Here is a 19,888-nt window from a genome sequence, read left to right as displayed (position 1 = left end):
TATACGTACACTTTTAAATGTTGACATTAGGGGCACCTATATTTGAATATTAGAATATTAATGTTTATAATTATATTAATTTTAACAGGTTTTATCCCCGTATGTCATTAAACATGTATTGTATATGCAGAGAATGTAGAGAGTAATGATATTGCAAAATTGATTGTTCGTATCTGAAGATGTTGACACTGTTCAACGAAAACGTTTATACGTCTTGTAACTTATAATGTAAAGGTTAACACCTAAAACATACACAGCAGTAAAGTCAATGACTGAAACAATAAACTTTCATTATACATATAGACTTTTCTGAAAATCTACATAAAATGAATTGCAAAAAATTATTCATCAGTTAAGCTATAAAATATAATATATAGCTGATAAGTTAATTCAATTTAAAAACTTAAACAATTCAATTACTTCAGATATACAAAAATTGATAATACACATCATGCAAATTACTACCGTCCTCTCCCCTTAAGCTATACAAAAATATATAATACATAGTAAAGAGTTTAATTCAATTTACAAGCACATTTTTGTTGAGCTATATAAAATTATACATTTCATATCTAGTAAAATAATTCAATTTTCAAACATATGAGCTTCATTTAAAGTCTCTAGGGACATTAATAGTCCGCTGTTAATCAGGAAATGTATTAACTTACAAGCACCTGATTGATTCCTCAAGAACGTCTGCACATCACGTTCCATGGAAACAGAACTACAGCGTCGAGATTTGCGTTTCTTGCGGGTACTAGTGACACTGAACTTTGAAGAGGCCAAATAGCTTCCAGAGATAAAATTCCTTGTATTTGCTTTTACTGCAGCTGTCATCTAAAGTTAATACCGCAGCTCTGAGAGAACAGAATTAATACAAGCCTCATAATTCACTGCGTGGTCTATATAAATAATCATTGTAAATTTGTCAAATTTCGTACTACAACGTGAACTTTGCCACTTGACCTTTAAAAATACTATATATTTCAATTTTAAAGTTTGCAGAAATTTTATTTTCGCAAATCATATTACGTGATTATATTATGTAAATGTGCACGCATTGTATTCTTCACCTGACATAATTAGGAACATTAAATCCAGACGTTTGAGATGGGCAGGGCATGTAGCACGTATGAGCGAATCCAGAAATGCATATAGAGTGTTAGTTGGGAGGCCGGAGGGAAAAAGACCTTTAGGGAGGCCGAGACGTAGATGGGAGGATAATATTAAAATGGATTTGAGGGAGGTGGGATATGATGATAGAGAATGGATTAATTTTGCTCAGGATAGGGACCAATGGCGGGCTTATGTGAGGGCGGCAATGAACCTCCGGGTTCCTTAAGAGACAGTAAGTAAGTAAGTAATATTATGTAAATGAATGCTTTGAAAATATTACATTTTGATTGGAAATCTCTTTTCATTTTAAAATATACTGAGATGACCATTAAATCTCTCTTCTAAACTGTGTTGAGAAATAAAAAAAAATGTTCAATGTGTAACTTAAGAAAATAGAGCGAGAAATATTTTTTTCCATATTTATGAATGGAAATTTACATGTTTAAATTAAAAGAATTTCCTTGTATCTGCTTACTTCCTTCTGTTCTTGTAATGCAGATCTTCTCTGCATTTGTTACGAAAATAATATCTCCTCTCTTAACACCACCTATGCGGATTCTGCTTTTTAAGAAAAGTAGCTTCTTTTTGGCGTTGTGTTATGGCATCAAATTCGTGCATTCCCCTGTGGTAGAGTTTTCCCAACCATTACTGTGAATTTATGTTCAAAGCGTCAGTGTTTTCCCTAACGAAGACCTATTCTTGCCAAGTAATTTTTAACGTCAGATCTTTACTTGCATTGATACTATTGTAGAGTCATATTTCGTGTATTAAATTTATTCCGTCTCTGTGTGTCATTTATAGAATATTTGAAATATTTTCTATCATTACTTGTCATGATAATTTATTCTCGGCAATTGGAACATATTCTGCTTATCAATCATTCCATGTCATGTCGAACGTTTTTGTTGCAAATTTTATCCTGCAGTCTCAGATTTTGTTAATTATTTTTTTAATATATTGTATTACTGGGTGTTCATTTCAAAGTGTGACATGACGTCACTGTTGTGAGTCAGCGATTTGAGTTTCAGCTTTTATGTCAGAGAAGTTGCCTGTTATTTAAGGTGTTCAATCTGAACTTGAGAACGTGTATGGTATAACTTGAACGTCGTAGCAAGAGATGGCGGTCTGTACGGTCTGTATGCTACAATAACCTCTTTCGAACTGTATTTTGCGCGAGCAAATCATACACAGGGTATTTGTTATCATCGGTAACGGCAACATTCCACAACACAAATCAAATGCTCCGTGTCCATGTTGACCGTCGAAGTTAATGTCAACAAATACGTAAGTAATCGTCTTAACCCTCTCCCCATAAAGAAAAAAACTCAACACAGCACGTGTTTCCAAACATTTCACATTCCTGCCACTACCGGCAATACCGTACGTATCGGAAAGTACTCTTCAGAATGAACGCCAGGCAACTTCTCTGGCATATAGGTAATACGCCTTTGCGGATGTGTAGGAAAATGGAATTCTCTAGGTTCATCGGCTAGCCATGACACACTTTGAACTGAACACGCAGTAGTTATATTACCGGTTATTCTGTAGGGTTGTGAAACTTGGACTCTCACTTAGAGAGAGGAACAGAGATTAAGGATGTTTGAGAATAAGGTGCTCAGGAAAATATTTGGGGCTAAGAGGGATGAAGTTACAGGAGAATGGAGAAAGTTAAACGACACAGAACTGCACGCATTGTATTCTTCACCTGACATAATTAGGAACATTAAATCCAGACGTTTGAGATGGGCAGGGTATGTAGTACGTATGGCCGAATCCAGAAATGCATATATAGTGTTAGTTGGGAGGCCAGAGGGCAAAATACCTTTGGGGAGGCCGAGACGTAGATGGGATGATAATATTATAATGGATTTGAGGGAGGTGTGATATGATGATATAGACTGGATTAATGTTGCTCAGGATAGGGAGCAATGGCGAGTTTATGTGAGGGCGGCAATGAACCTCCGGGTTCCTTAAAAGCCAGGAGGTAAGTAATTGAAATGTTAAAATGAAGTTGAACATAAGGTCGCCAATTGAAAAATATCAGTAAGATATACCATAATACCAGGAATGCTTTGACATCAACTTGTGAAAATTCGGATTCGGCTTGTGGTTAGCTGCATCAGATTTAAATTTATTACAAACCTATTCGCGACTAATTGGCCGGAGCGACTTAGTGCTGCTGGGAATTTTGCTTGTAATGAGAATGGTTTTGCGTTATATTGGACTGAGTCGTTGATATTTTCCATTAATATATCTTTGTCACATTAATATGAGTCACTTTTCATGCATTACATTCATAACTACTGTATAAGTAATGACAATAAATTGTATTTTATGAATAAATAAATAAGCAAATGAATGAATGAATATACATAAGTACATGAATTAATAGAATAAGTACGTAATAAAATTTAAAAAGTAAGAATAAAAATAAATAAATAAATGAATATATAACAACATAAATAATTAAACTAATATATATGAGTAAATATGATTGAATAAATACATACATAAACACATAAATACGTAATAAATAAATAAATACAGAAATGTTAAATAAATTAATAAATAACTAATAAATCTCTACGTAAATAAATACTTGTAACATATCCGCATTGATTTTCCTTCACATTCGAATAAGTTTCAATAGTGCTTCAATTTTTCATAATAGGACAAAGCTACCTAGCTTTAATATTCCACGTATTACTTTATCGTATTTGCTTCGTAACATATAGGCCTACTTGCGTTTATGATGTTCTATTTATGAATTCTCTTAACTCTTTTTTTTATAGTAACTTTGTACATTTTTTCTATCATAACACTGCTAAAGTCATCAATCGTCATCAGACTTGTAGAATTCTAATACTCTATCTATCTAGTACACAGCGTCTATGTTCTGGAGTTGACAAGATCCCTGGCTCTGCGGTTAGCTGTTTTAAATTTCTCGTAATTTAATTTGTTGCATCAAAAATGCCTTTTTTTCTTTAATTTCATTGTAGGCGAATTTTAAAAACTGGTCACAAATTTTGACGTTGTTCACAATATTTGACAGTCTATTTTTATTTTTCAAGTAGTTTGGTTTAGCCGTTGTTTGACATTTAAAAATGTCCTCCTAATGATTAATTGATTAGCCCAGGAATGATAAAACTAGTGTTGCTGCCATTATACTATGAAAACAACCCGCATGGCATACACTGACCTAGAAGAGGATAGAGGGAGATGGATCTTATATCATTTTCTTTTCCTGGATTGGCAGAATGTTGAGAGGTTTTTAATTAATGATTGTGCCCACTCTCCTCTCTACGGGAGAGGGGTCTACACATCACACCGTTGAGAAGACGGGAGGGGTGGTTTACACCTCAGACTGTAGGAGGGGGAATGTGGGAGGGTACTGTTGGGAGTGGAATGGTATACTGACTTGGAAGGATGGCGGGACTGGTCGTCAGGGTGTTATCGGTTAAGTCGATTCGGCGTGGGTGCGGTCGATGGGCTTGTAACTCATCCCAGAGGCGCACAATAGACCTCAGGTTGCAATGCACAGGGATGTTCCCCTCCCGACCTCACAGAGAGAAAAAAATGGTTGTGGACGTGTAATATTATGCAAATTAAGGGGACGTATAAGTGATTGTTATGAATTTTAAACTACCTACATAAACATACCTACAATACTATCATATGTAACTTACAATATTTTGTGCCATTAGGACTAATAGTTTTGAAATTCTTTTATATAGTTTATATTGACGTCACTAAAGCCTCCTTGCGAGAAAGTTTTCACAATTTTTAGTTCATATTTGCTCAATAGCATTCAATTAGTCAAGGGAATAAAAATTACTTAGCTTTTTGAGTTCAGTGTAAATATAAAGTCAGATTAAATTTTTAAATTTCATGAATTTACCGTTACAGCATATATTAATCTAGTCCACACTTGTGAAGTGACAGTGACAGACAGCCGCGAAACCATGTGGCCCGGGTTCGAATCCCGGTCGGGGCAAGTTACCTGGTTGAGATTTTTTCCGGGATTTTCCCTCAACCCAATACGGGCAAATGGTGGATAACTTTCGGTGTCGGACCCCGGACTCATTTCACCGGCATTATCACCTTCATTTCATTCATATGCTGAAGAACCTGAGATGTTGGTACAGCATTGTAAAATAACCCAATAAAATAAATAAATATATTAATCTATGTACAAAATCAATATGACCCGAAGTAACTTAATATTTCTTACAAATGCTAATTAAATTTTTTTCATCAACATTTAATTGACCTCTGCGAGAAGTTTCAAACCAGTCTGTCAATAACTGTTGTGCAACAATCTTTTTTATTCAGGAAACTCCTTAAAATTTAAGGTCGAGAAACAGCATTAAAAAAGCACTTCTCATCTCACCCACGCAACGTATGTTTGGACACATTTGATTGTATGGGATGGTACGTTAGAACGGTGAAGGTTCTGGATTAGAACGGGGTTCATCTGTATAGCCACAGTGAGCATTTTGTAATTATTAACAACTTATTTTTTCACTATTACAATATATAAAAAATTGCGTGTCACAGTTTGAAGGGTTTCTCTCAAATAGGAGATGAAACCATATTATGAAACTAGATGGTTCAAATTTAATTACGAACATAAAAACAAAAAGTGGATTTTCTTAATTTTTATCATTATTTCACCATATTTACCCTATAAAAGTTTAATAATTTTATTGTTCCCAAATACTTTTCTTCTGAAATAGTTGACAGTTTTATACAGAGTATATACATAAGAGTTAATATTATACATAGACAGGTTATGTATGTAAATAAAGAGCAATGCAAATATGAAATTGTGTAAAATCGTTCTACAAATACTTACAGGCCATTTCGTATCACGTAAAGCTTTGCAACTACCTCAAGGCTGAGAATATTCCTCCAGAATAGGAAGACACTATATATCGTACTAGTTTCTTTATCGAATTTACTTTAAAACAAACATATTTAATTAACTTACCAGCTTTTCCAGGGGATAATTTCGGAACTTTTCATTTATCCTCCTTGTATTCCCTTTGTTCTCTTTGCATTCCATTTGTTCTCATTGCATTTCCCTTCTTCTCTTTTATTCCTATATTTTTTCTTGTATTCTCGTTATCCTTGCATTCCCATTGTAATAATTATTTCCCCCTTGTTCTCCGTGTATTTCATTCGTTCTCTCTGTTGCCACATTGCTCTTTGTCGGCCTCTTGTTCTAGTTGTAATCTCCTTTCCCTCCTTGCAGTCCCCTAGTTCTCCTAGTTATTTTCATGTATTTCCCTTGCACCTATAGGGATGAAATATAATATCGTCTCATTTTTCTGAGCCTTATACTGTCGGCGATAATATGTACGCGTATATATAGTTAGAACATAATAATACTTAGGCTCAGTAGAAATTTTTTCTTAATGCTTCATTTTAAGATAATTTGCTTGATGCCCGACATAAAAACAATTTTCAGGTAGAAATGTGGAAAAATTATTTTAAAAAATCCAGTCTATTACAAAATATTAGAGTGATTTATGTAGAATTAACATCTTGCTTTCTTTCTTTCTTTCTTTCTTTCTTTCTTTCTTTCTTTCTTTCTTTCTTTCTTTCAAAACGAATGACGCTAGTCACAATTTGTTATACCTCAAATGTAGATTATCTTTGGGAGATTACTAACCTCTGTAGCAAACGTTGAAAATTATTTATTTATTCGTTTGAGGGTCCACACCTGTGGAGTAACGATCAGCGCGTCTGGCCGCGAAACCAAGTGGCCCGGGTTCGATTCCCGGTCGGGGCAAGTTACCTGGTTGAGGTTTTTTCCGGGGTTTTCCCTCACCCCAATATGAGCAAATGCTGGGTATCTTTCGGTGTTGGGCCCCGGACTCATTTCACCGGCATTATCACCTTCATCTCATTCGGCCGCTAAATAACCTTGGATGTTGATAAAGCGTCGTAAAATAACCTACTAAAATGAAAAAAAAATATATTCGTTTGAAAATTCACTTAATGACCACTTTTTAACGTCAAATCAAGAAGGAGTTTTGATTTCCTGTCACGAGATGCGCAAGATGTTTATTCTTTATTCCTTATTTTTGGCAGCTGTTTTCGACATTTTGTCTTAGTCACTGAAAATGTAGGATATATCAAATCAACGGCTCTTCCTTGTGAAGCAATACTGGATTACGGATTCAATTACAGTTACTCAAAGGACATATTATAGAGAATTCGGTGTTCATAATCCCCCCCAAAGAAACACAATGTGGGGATTGGTAAACAAATTGGAAACTACTGGATCTCTAAAAGAATAATAATTTTGATGACAATAAATATACATAATAAAGAATAAACACCTGCGCATCTCGTGACAAGGTATCAAAACTCTTGCTTAATTTGACGTTAAAAACTGGTCATTAAGTGAGTTACAACTGTACAAATAAAGAATTTTCAACATTTTCTATAGAGGTTAGTAATCTCCCAGAGATACTCTACATTTGAGGTACGTATAACAAATTGAGTTAGAGTCGTTCGTTTTTAAATAAATAAATAAAGAAAGAAAGAAACAAAGAAAGAAAGAAAGAAAGAAAGAAATGTGTTAGTTCTATATAAATCACCCTATAATTCTTTCTGATTTTTTTTTCAACATGTTTATCATGCCATACCACAAATTAATATTCAGCGCCTTTGAAAATTTATTGGACATATTCTTAGAGATATGTCATTATACTTTACCATGTTGAATACATACGAGAATATATCTATCTCTGTCTGTTCTTCTGTGTAATGTCGCAATACTTTTATCTATTTCTAAAGGAATCCGAAGATTTAATAACTCATATCCCTTAATTGAAATAAGAAGTGAGTTGGAAGTGGAATGGGACCATTGACAGGTAGTTGTGCCATTGATATTGAGGGGCTAGGGCGTAAAACATGGTAACTGACATTTTGGTCAAAAATGATATATGTAGCGTATAATATGGTATTTTATATTCTCCGTCTAATGAAATAGCTAGTTAGTTTTCCAACATCTCAACAGATGACAGAAGTATACAGATTTTATTTTCCAGATAATTATACAAACTATTGCATGTACAAATGTTTACCTACCTGATAATTTCAAAACACTAAAACGTCACTTACCATGTTTTATTTCCTAACCCCCCAATTGACTTTACCGTCAGTGTGCAGATGAACAGACCTAGAAATAGTTTCTATTCGAAATAATAAAAAAGTGACGGAGGATTCGTAGGATTCCTGTAATTACATGAAACTTCATGTCCTACTTTGAATATTACTACAATATATAAATATTTAATGTTTGTCTTTTTATTTATAAGGATAGGCTAGTGATCAGAGTGAAATAAATTAAATGCAATTTAATTATTGTGTTATTAATGATAATTCGACGGTGTTCGGATAAAGGCAGTTAAGTCAGTTTTTATGCAAATGGAGTGTAGTCCCCCAGGGTACCTAGTGTACAAGTTAAATTCTACAATTGGGTGTGCAAAAAAAAACAGATAATACTAGCATTTAATGTGTTTTATTTATGTAGAAAATTATTTGCAATAAGGTTCCGAAGTTTATTTTTCATTTGTCTCAAAACTCATTTTTACGACTTATCTCCCTTTACTCGAACACCATAGAATTATTCTTCTTTTATTTCTTTATTGGTGTATCTGTACAAAAATATTTACGGTGGAATTACTGTGTTTCATCTGGATTCTTTTGTTGAGAGCCGTTGGTATGGATCTATGATGAAAGAATTAAAAAGAAAGTAGGACTCTTCCTCTAGCAAATACCATATTAATGCAAGTCTGATCCGTTGTTAAGCAAGAGGCATCCTTAACATTTTATTCCTCTGGCTCTCGAGCAGAAACGTTTCATCACAGTCTAGTATAAATTATACAGTCACGAAGCTCAATACGTAGTAAATATGCATCCATAGATAGTTGCTAAACACTAGGATCGCTAATATCGCTTCATTACAGACAATGCGAAATAGTACTGTCACAGTCTATTGTTCCTAGCACCCTCACAACTCATGCTTCGTGACTGTATATACCAGACTGGTTTCATGCTGATCGTTGCTAAGAAATTTGCCGTCAGAATTTCCGAGGTAACTCAGTTTCTTTGCTAGGCAATTGATGTCAGATGTTGGAATTTTTGTAACATCTAATTCATTTCACATTCGAACATAAACGTTTCACTTTAGAAAATGTGATGATGCATACACTGAAAGTGCTCTTGAGTATGAGTAATATCGCACGGATATTCCTCAACAAAACAACTTACTGAATCACAGTAAATAATAATAATAATAATAATAATAATAATAATAATAATAATAATAATAATATGAATGCATTACAACGAGAAAAAAGAAGAAGGGAAGACCAAAATTGACATGCACACATAGAATAATGAAATTATAACAATGAAAGGAGGAGGACTGGAAGATGACGCGCGGGAAAATATAGAACATTGGAGAAAAGTTATTAAATCCTCAAAATGGGTGCATGGAAATTCTTAGGACATTCTAAAACCTGAGGATGATGATGATGATGGTAACAAAAACAATAATAATAATAATAACAATAATAATAATAATAATAATAACAATAATAATGTCGTTTTAATATACCTGAGGGCTTAATATAGGTATATACAGGCCCAAATTTAAAGTTTTTCTTATCTTAAAACCGATCTCAAATCACGTTAAATCATAAGAACAACAAACCAAAGGGTGTGACATTGATAAGAAACATCCATGTATAGGCGGGAAGGGGGTGGGTTAGAAACCCACCACCATGGATTCCAAGCACGTTAATACTGTAACAATAATTATATTATTCCTTACATAATCGGGTTCGAAATTTTGTTGTTATCGGTATTATTATTATTATTATTATTATTATTATTATTATTATTATTATTATTATTATTATTATTATTATTATTATTATTTTAATTGACTGTCTTACGACGCTTTATCAACTACCAGTCTACACCTGTGGAGTAACGGTTAACACGTCTAGCCGAGAAACCAGGTGGCCCGGGTTCGATTCCCGCTACGGGCAAGATACCTGGTTGGAGTTTTTTCCGGGGTTTTCCCTCAACCCAATATGAGCAAATGCTGAGTAACTTTCGGTGTTGACCCCGGACTCATTTCACCGGCATTATCACCTTCATCTCATTCAGACGCTAAATAACCTAAGATGTTGATAAGGAGTCGTAAAATAACCTACTAAAATAAAAATAAAATAAACAACTATCGTTATCTAGCATCTGAATTGAGATGAAGGTGATAACGCGAAATGAGTCCAGAGTCCAGCGCTCTTAAAATGGATTGAGCGAAAGCCCCGTAAAAAACCACGTTAATGCTAATCGTTACTACTAAGAAGTGTATTATTATTATTATTATTATTATTATTATTATTATTATTATTATTATTATTATTATTATTATTATTATTATTATTGCTCTATGTTTTATTTCATATGTTTCGGAACTCTGCAGGGGGATCAAAGAGTGCACTTTTTTCTTCAATGATTTTCATTTCTAATTCTCTTCTTTTCTCTAATACTCGTTTCCTTATGATCGGAGTGAAAAGCTTGGGATTCATTTGTTCGATGTTCGGCGGTTCCGTGAAGTGACTGACAATCATACCAACGACGAACATTATGATTAAGCCCATAGTCGGGTAGTACAGGAAGGAGATGCGATACAGGATGAAGGGCTCCTCTCTGGGAACTTCAGTCCTGAAATAAATAAGTAAAATAAACAATAAATGTCAAACATATATGTAACCACATTGATCAGTACAATCATGATAGCGATAATGAAAGTGAGGAAGCAAATGCTTAAGGACACTTGGATGAGTTTTCCAGCTGTTCCCTATGCTTAATTTTCTCTCAATATAAAATGAATTTGCTCCAGAACTATTGCAGATAGATAAGAAAAATGTTCACTAATGAAAGTGAGGACGCAAATGCTTAAGGACACTTGGATGAGTTTTCCAGCTGTTCCCTATGCTTAAATTTCTCTCAATATAAAATGAATTTGCTCCAGAACTATTGCAGATAGATAAGAAAAATGTTCACTAATCATAAAACAGACTGCTGAGATGATTGATATCAGCAGTAAGGAACTAAAGTGTTTTATTTTTCATTTGACAATAATTAAAAATTGGAGGTTTTTTTTAATTTTTTGGTACGTTTTTCTCAGACACTATTTGTCAAAACTTCATGAACATTTCATAAACATTAATTTCAAAGCTAAAATTCTTCCGGGACTGGTTATCGTCGGGGCCCGTTGAGACGTTGTCGGGTGAAGTTCCTGGGTGGTTCAGTTGGTAGACCGTTGGTACGTTTACGTTTAGTTTAAGATCCCGGGATCGAAATCCGGCCCCGGAACAATTTTTCCCTTGAAATTATTCAAGTTTGCTTCACAGGCAGCTTTACCTGAAAGCTAGATTTGCATTTCATTATATTGTTTCATAGTACTTTGACATTCGAGGTGAAAGTTTTTGTGGCATTAAGTTTTAATTATGCTACCTATTGTATTTAATTTTTTAACATAGGTATAATCAAAATTAAGATGGGTGTATTAATTAATAAATTAAAAGCAATAATTAAGACTTAATGTCCAAAAACCTACCACATCCTATGCTAAACCAATCCCTACTAGCCTAATAAGCAAAGTATAAAAAATGTCTATGAAGTGCTGAAAAATACCAAGGTTGGGGCATAAGTCATGACAACAATTTTTCCCCCTAAGTTAAGTGATAGTATCACGATATGTATGTAATATGGCATCCATAGTTTGTGATCTCAATACTACATGCCATTATGGTTGTCTCACAGAGAGCAATGCGAATTCAGCTGTGAGTCGACCGAATGCCCTGTATCCATAGTATGAATATGTGGTTGCATCACTACGGGGATGACAGTATGATATGGTTATCGCACACAGGGCGATGATACACATAATGTGTAATACAATTGTGAGTCGACCGCTGTGCAGAATGGATATGAGCCGATGTAATTTTATAATGGGTGTAATCAGAGGACAGACGACTTCCTAAGAGAGTTGTTTAGTCAACTGCCCGAAGAGAGGTCTGAACCTCTCATTGATACCAACATGGCACCAGCTAGTAGGCAACTAGGCCAGGATATAATGGGATAGGGTGGCAGTTCCTTTCCCCCTCCATTGCATACATCGCCTATTAGCTACATATTACAGTAATCAGACTTCAGATGTATATAAACAATATTTGTTTTCTTCTGAAAAATATCGTCAAGTGAGATGTACAGCCTCATAATAGATTTACATATCAGCCAGCACCTCGATCAGAGGCACCTAAACGAGTGACGAACTAGAAATCCATTGGAAAGAAAGGAAGACGACCTCGGAATACATGGCATAATGATATAGATGAAGAATAGAGATAATCATGAAAATCTATGGGAAGCTTGGACATGGGAGTGCAGAAAATGTAATACTTCAAAAACCGCATTGTATTATTCATTTATTCATTCATTCATTCATTCATTCATTGACTTATTGACTTATTTATTTATTTTTTTATTTACTTCTTATAAATCTTGTTTGGACATGGCGGATTTGATGCATTCCAGTTCAAATCCTTCATTCTCATATCAAATACAAATATAATATATAGTTTCACTGGTACTGTTAATAACTTCTTAACTTAACAACTCTACTAGTAACAGTTTAATATATTTAATACTGTACATCTACTGTACTGTACCATGGAACGTAATACGAATACAATAATAATAATGTTATATATGTTTCCACTAATATGACTAATCTGTTTTATAGGTCTCGCAAGCAGGGAATATCGACGGACGTAATGCGAATGAAACAATGCGATAAGAAAGAGGGGCGACAGGAAAGGTCACGAGATAACTTGATTGATATTCAAGAGTACAGTCGGAAGAGAAGTGACATCGATAGAATCAGTCTTGCGTTGTGATAGTTACATTACGACTTCAGTTTGTTCCATTGCATGTGAATACTTATCTTGTATCGCACGGTATTATTATTTCGTTCGTAAACATATGTTGCGTGTATATGTAGCTTCGAATTTTTCTCTTGCTACGTTCTTTATTTCCACAGCGGTGTCCTCATTTGTTCATCTTCTTGTAAGAGACAGTACGTTCATCGACCCGCACTTCCCTCCCCTTGGCGTGCCTACATACACACATCAAAACAGACAACAACGCCACCATTGCTAGTCGTTCCTTGCGCGAGCTATAATGCTCAATACTCCTTCTGCCCTCTGTCTCTCATCTTAGACATTTGTCTCCCCTCCGCTTTAAATGATTAGTAATATATTCTTCTATTCTGTGCCTTCAATTATTTAACTGAATTGTCCTTTCTTCCTTTTGTCAATATTAGAATCACACTTTAATTTAATGTTCTTATCCTATACTTATTCATAACGTATAAACAATTCTAGTTCCGTAAGTATAATAATAAACTCAATATTCACTATATTTATTATTCCTAAATGTTTTACTATTATTATTATTATTATTATTATTATTATTATTATTATTATTATTATTATTAATTGTTTCACTTGTTTATTTAACAATTTACTAATTTTGTTACTCCTTAACTAATAGTTTTTGCAGAGTGAAGGATTCTCTCACATTATAATGTGTCTTTACTTTGTTTCTTTATCTTCTTTTCCCATCTAATATTGACTCTTGACAGAATGAAATTATTATGCTTGTTAATGTTAAACGGCTCACTTAGTTTTATGAAAGCTATCTTCTCATTCATCTTCAAAATTTTATTTTGTATTCCGCTAATTCTGAGGTTATTTGTTGCTGTGCATTTTAAGATTATATGGATTCCGTCTTCAAAACACCCGCATAGGGGACAAATGACCTTATACACATTACTTCTTCTAGTTTCGAGTCTGCAAATACCTAATCTATACCATGCTAACCCTAGACTATAACAGAACTAGGCTCTTGCGGAAGTTTCTAAATAATTTGCTTTATATGACCAAGTTCTTTCTCACTCTCTCTCTCTCTTCCTTTATTTTTATTATCTTAATATTTTACTTCATCGTTTTGTATCTGTATGCTCTTAGTACGTTTTTTGCTATTCAACTTTTATATGTCTTGTAACCTGCATGTTTTCTCGTATTAGTATATAAATGTATATTCTATCTCAAGTGAATTCCTTATCATCTAAATTTTTTCTATTCTCATTATGTATTCCACGCGTCTGTTATTGTATAACATAATTATGTAATCATCGAGTTTATCTCAGGCAGTTCATGTCTTATAAATTATATACATTCCCTTTATATTATGTAACTGATGTTGATTTTATGTCATTTTCTACTTATTTTATGTAATCTCTAAGGTAACTTCTTTTGTATTGTGTAATATATATCAGCGTGTTCTAATACTATTGTAACAACGTTAATAAACACGAGTAGCATAATACTGTGTCGTTTTGGGATATTTGATCCCTATCCTAATGTACTCTGCGAGTATACATAATTTGAATATTTCAAAATTTCGATCGGTGTCCGAATTCTCAAAAAAAAAAAAAAAAAAAATGTTGCCATGACTTGCGACCCAGCCCTCGTAATTTTTTAGAAATTTGTACCAGGGTAGGAAAAAAATTTATCTGAGTGAGAATACATCTGACCTAAATTTTGAGATGCAAAATGAGCTTTCCTTGTAGGAGCATTTCGGTCTTCATTCTATAAATATGATAAAAATGTTTCTTACGTGAAGACTTCTGTTAGTGTATCGTTAAATCCACAGCCAGCTGCCGAAGTAGGCAATTTCGGGTATCTCAAAGTGCCATCAGCGATAGCTTTCTGTGTTCCGAATACCAGCCAGCCCATGCTCAGAAGAGAGACTATGCTTCCTATCAGAGCTCCCTGTAACAAAGTAAATGATTCACTTGGTACAACATTAAATCATGTATTTTGCAATAGCACATAATTATATAGTTATTTCACATTTATCCTAAATTAAATTGGCACATGTATAACTCATTCAAAGTAGAGGAGTATATTTTGTGATAAGTAAAATTTAAGTAAAAAAAGCAGTACATCTGAGTAGCTACATTTCAAAACTATGAAATATTATTTGAGACACAGGGTTTGTCAATAATTAAAATTCATTATTTACTGTAAAGTTCATTGTTCTGAATCCGGAATTAAAGGAAAAGCAGCATTCATTAATAGTTTTCTGCCCAAGGGCAGGTATTTCATGGAAAAAACCGCATTCTCCAATGTTTCAACGCACCGAAATATTCTCGTTATTTAATATTTAACGCGGTAGGTGAACGTTACGTCTATTTCGCTTTTAAAATCGCACGTTATAATGCTACTTTCGGACCATACAATTATGAACCGAACTAGTCAACGCTATTTAGATTTCGGGGTAGAAGTATCACAATGAATTTTTTCTGAAATGCTGATCCCTCATTAGGCTACGACCTATGTATATTAATACTTTACAGTACATTATAAATTATATAATGTAAATTTCAACGAATAAAATTAAGTCATCGATACCTTTACTTTCTTCATGAGTTTATTTTTAGCAGAAACCTGAATATTACGACGAAGTTAAGACGAACGTCTGGAACCATTTGGAATGAAGATTATGAAAAGAATGGAGCGTGTGAATGGCAGAATAATAAAGAAAGCTGTACTGGAAAGAGTGGAAGAAGAAAGAATAATGCTTAAACTGAACAGTAAGAGAAAAGGAATTGGCCTGGTCACTGTCTGAAGAAACTACCTAATGAAAGATACAATGGAAGTAATTGTGAACGGGACAAAAGTTCGGGACAGAAGAATATATCAGATGTTAGACAAAATTAAGATAGATGGATTATATGCGGAGATTAAGAGGAAGGTGGATAATAGAAAAGAATTGAGAATGCGGGTTTGCAATGAAAGACCTACCTTTAGAGAGGAAACTCTGAATGAATGAAAAATACTCAACATAGTGCATTAAATTTATTTCACTATCAGTCACAATCAAAATCATTATAAATAAAAGTGAATTCGTTCAATATATAAATATCACAATAATACCCAACGAGTGCATAAACGTTTCATGCAATTGCATTAATTCTATGACTCATCTGTCACTTTCGTGGAGGAAGATAAGTTGTGAGAATTCTAAAGAACTATTATTATCATACGTCCCAGAAAAGAATGGCCGGTCGACCAGCCGCGCCCTGCGTGGTTTCCACCGCGCGCTAACCGTTTGTCCCGCGCAATCGAGCTCCAGTAGCCATATGGCATTCAGTGTGCTTAGAAGTCGTGTAATGAAACTCTCGATTCTTTAAGTGTAGAACGTTAGTGTATAAAGTTTAGTGATTATTGTGTATTTAGGTAATGTCTAACAACAAATTCTCACTGTGTGAACGTGTGTAAAGATTTAAAGAAACACGCTCAGTAAAGAATAGAAAATCAAGGAGAAAATGTGGTGTTCTTATGCGGAACGATTGTCAGTTTATTTCGAACAAGATTTGGACACTGCTGCCGTGTCAATGAGGGAATTGAGGCGTATTTTCGGCACGAGACTAATCAGTAATAATTTGAGGCCCCCACGAAGCCCAGATATAACACCCTGTGACTTTTATTTATAGGGAACACTAAAAGGTAGGGTTTATAGGAAAAATCCTCATTCTATAGATGAACTAAAATACTATATACTAGAAGAAATCCAAGCTATCAATGATGTGGAACTTCAGAGTGTTGTTCATTCGTTTATCAGAAGATGTCAGTTATTTGTGGCGTCAAACGGGGGCCATTTTCAGCAACGACTGTGAGCATGGCAAGTTCAAATCATTGAACATTTATTGTTAGTAGCTACTGTTATATATTGGAAAAGCGTCGGAGAAATGGTTATGCGCTCGGCGGAAACGACGCAGGGCGCGGCCGACCGGCCGGCCGCTCTTTTCTGGGACGTATAATAATAATAATAATAATAATAATAATAATAATAATAATAACTCTGTATTATATAAGTTACTATGGTTTGCTTCTTCCAACATAATGAAAGGTCGTTTGGAGAATTCTGAATAAAATTATATATATTTTTTTCTTCTTGTGTGTTTCCAAGAATGATATTTGTTCAGGAATACATAACTAGCTTGTTTTAAGTAGTGTTTAACTGATATAATTCAAAACACTAAGCGTGCAGCTTCTTTGTGTGTAACAGGTAATATTGTGCATGATGATGATAGTTAACCGATTGGATCTGACTTCGACTATAAGCGTTGGAGTCTGTAGTCTAGTTGAAACCCAAGACAGATTTCGTAGAATTTGTGTGAACATATGCTTATTCTGTGATAATGTTGAGATAGGCTTGCTCGGAGTACTTCCGTTTCATTTATTCTCAGACATCCTTACCATCATAATACCTATACCAAAGCATATTCCTCAGAACATCGACTGCGTGATTATTCTGAAATCATATAGTTTGTATCGATGTATGACTTTTCCGGTGTGAAACCAAGTAAAACATTTTAGAAATATGCCATATAATTAAGATTTTATGAACGTGTACTTACTTTAGCGTTTCCTCTTGGATAGAACATTCCGAAACTGAATAAACCAATTGTGGCACCATTGGTAACTCCGCTCGTACTCATGGTTAACTGAAAAATAATTAATTTTAATGATACATTCCTTACTTCAATTCTTTGTGAATGGGTTAATTCCTAAAATAATATTTTATTTTTGAATCGGCAATTAAGTAGTAAAGGTACGAAAGGTACGTCGATTATAGCTGTCTTTTTTTTTCCAATCTGTTGTAAATATAAAGGAATACTACACTGTATATCAGAATCATCAAGAATACATAAATTTATATTAGTAGGTCTAATAAAGGACAATCCGATCATTTTATAGCGTGCTTTAAAGTAAAGTTTGTTTTGTTTGATAAAACGTAATTGTGTTATCAGCAAACATGGTACACGTATTAGGATCAATTACACATCTACTACTTACCTGAGCAGTCGGTCACATGTCGAGATGCTATTATTGTATAGGACTTTCTAAAAGTTTCGAATGAATTAAAAGTCCCGTAAATGTGTTAAAATAAGTTTATAGAAAAATATACTTTGTCCATAAAATAAAGGGATTTATTTTCAAAGACACTTATATTCCAATTATTTCACTATTGCCGCTATCTCACATTAATTAAATAAACAGTAATTCAAAGTGTTTTTGTGAGAGTTGACGTGTTTTTATTTGCAAATTCATACCAAAAACAATTGTTTTGTTTCCACAAATTCGAATTGATCTTATTTATAGCCAATATTAATATAATAGGGATTGCTTTAGCGCACTGAGAAGATACGGAACTGTAAATGGTTTGAGGTATGAACCCTGCAATTTTTAATCTTTGTGAAATCTTGTAAAATATCGTGATAGGCTGCATCGGAGACATAATCGTAGGTTTATACAGTACGTCAATATGTATGTCTGAATAGACGTTGAATGTAAAGTATAAGAATGAAAATAAATACGCACTCTCATTTAATAAAGTTTAATTTTATTTATAACAGATTGCTATCTTGTATATACAGTGTGTCCGCAGAAACATTCCGGGGTTATAAACTGCTATAATTCTGTCACTATGCGTTTTACTAAATTCATACCGGTGTCATTAGAAAGAACAGCCCAAAGAAATTCAGGAAATGCGTAATTGATAATTGTTGACCGAAACAACAGACGGCAGCACAAGAAAAAAAAGAACGCCGTTTCCACTATTTTGCTTCCCATTAAGGCATTGTTCGATGTAAGCAAATTATGTTAAATGAGCTGAATGTTAAATTTTGAAGCCATTCAGCGTATTCCGAATCTCACCGGACCGTGGATAACAATGACGTCACTCTGCAGCGAAATAGGAACAAAACTGCTGGAAGGATCGATGGCTGTCATGGCGACTGTGCTACACTAGCAAAATTTTGCGAAATTTCCGTACTGCCATCTCGTTTAAAGAAAAGAGATCATAAACAACTTATTTCTTGAACCGGTAGTAATAACAGGTCCGTTGACATGTTCGCTCATAACATATTGTTTTTACGTTGTGCTCAATACAGCAGAACTAAAGCAGAACACACTGCCATGACACAACAATGCACGATGTCATTCGTCTGATAATTCCCGCCCTATACAAGAACCAATCAGATTCACTGATGGCGGCTGATGAAGACTGGCACCACCTCTGCAAGCTAATGGCACCGGTGCGACACCGGTCCAGCATCAGTGACACCATCGGTGAAATTCAGAACACCGTGATACCATCAGATTGCTCAGCGCTGAGATTCTGAATACTCTCTGTGTGAATTCTGTATTTTCTGTGAAAATTTATTGACACTAATGGCGGATGATGAAGACCTTTCAGTCAAATTCATTTTTATGGAGGCAACGTTCCACGTCAATGGAAACGTTATCAAGCACAATGATAGGATTTGGGGGAACGAGAATCCACATTTCAATTTGGAGGTTAAACGTGACTCCCCTAAGTTAAATTTGCTTATATCCAACAATGCGTCCACACCTGTGGAGTAACGGTCAGCGGTCTGGCCGCGAAACCAGGTGGCCCGGGTTCGATTCCCGGTCGGGACAAGTTACCTGGTTGAGGTTTTTTCCGGGGTTTTCCCTCAACCCAATACGAGCAAATGCTGGGTAACTTTCGGTGCTGGACCCCGGACTCATTTCACCTTCATTTCATTCAGACGCTAAATAAC

The 19,888-nt window shown here is 34.5% G+C and overlaps 1 protein-coding gene across 2 annotated transcripts in view; it reads right to left on the bottom strand.

The window, feature by feature from the left end:
• Positions 1–8,468: 8,468 nt before the first annotated feature.
• LOC138712074 (sodium-coupled monocarboxylate transporter 1-like) overlaps positions 8,469–19,888 on the bottom strand; it is a 43,529-nt gene continuing 32,109 nt past the window's right edge. For both annotated transcript variants that reach the window (XM_069843462.1, XM_069843463.1), the window contains exons 11-13: positions 17,702–17,788; positions 14,893–15,047; positions 8,469–10,869 (exon numbers count right to left, since the gene is read on the bottom strand). In XM_069843462.1, the coding sequence (XP_069699563.1) occupies positions 10,605–10,869; positions 14,893–15,047; positions 17,702–17,788 (507 nt within the window). In that variant the 3' untranslated portion in view covers positions 8,469–10,604. The remainder of the gene's footprint in view (positions 10,870–14,892; positions 15,048–17,701; positions 17,789–19,888) is intronic.

Source organism: Periplaneta americana, chromosome 13 (assembly GCF_040183065.1).
Source record: "Periplaneta americana isolate PAMFEO1 chromosome 13, P.americana_PAMFEO1_priV1, whole genome shotgun sequence".
Classification (NCBI taxonomy): Eukaryota; Metazoa; Arthropoda; class Insecta; order Blattodea; family Blattidae; genus Periplaneta; species Periplaneta americana.
Note: the sequence above shows the minus strand (reverse complement) of the source record. Positions and strands in the feature narration are given on the sequence as shown.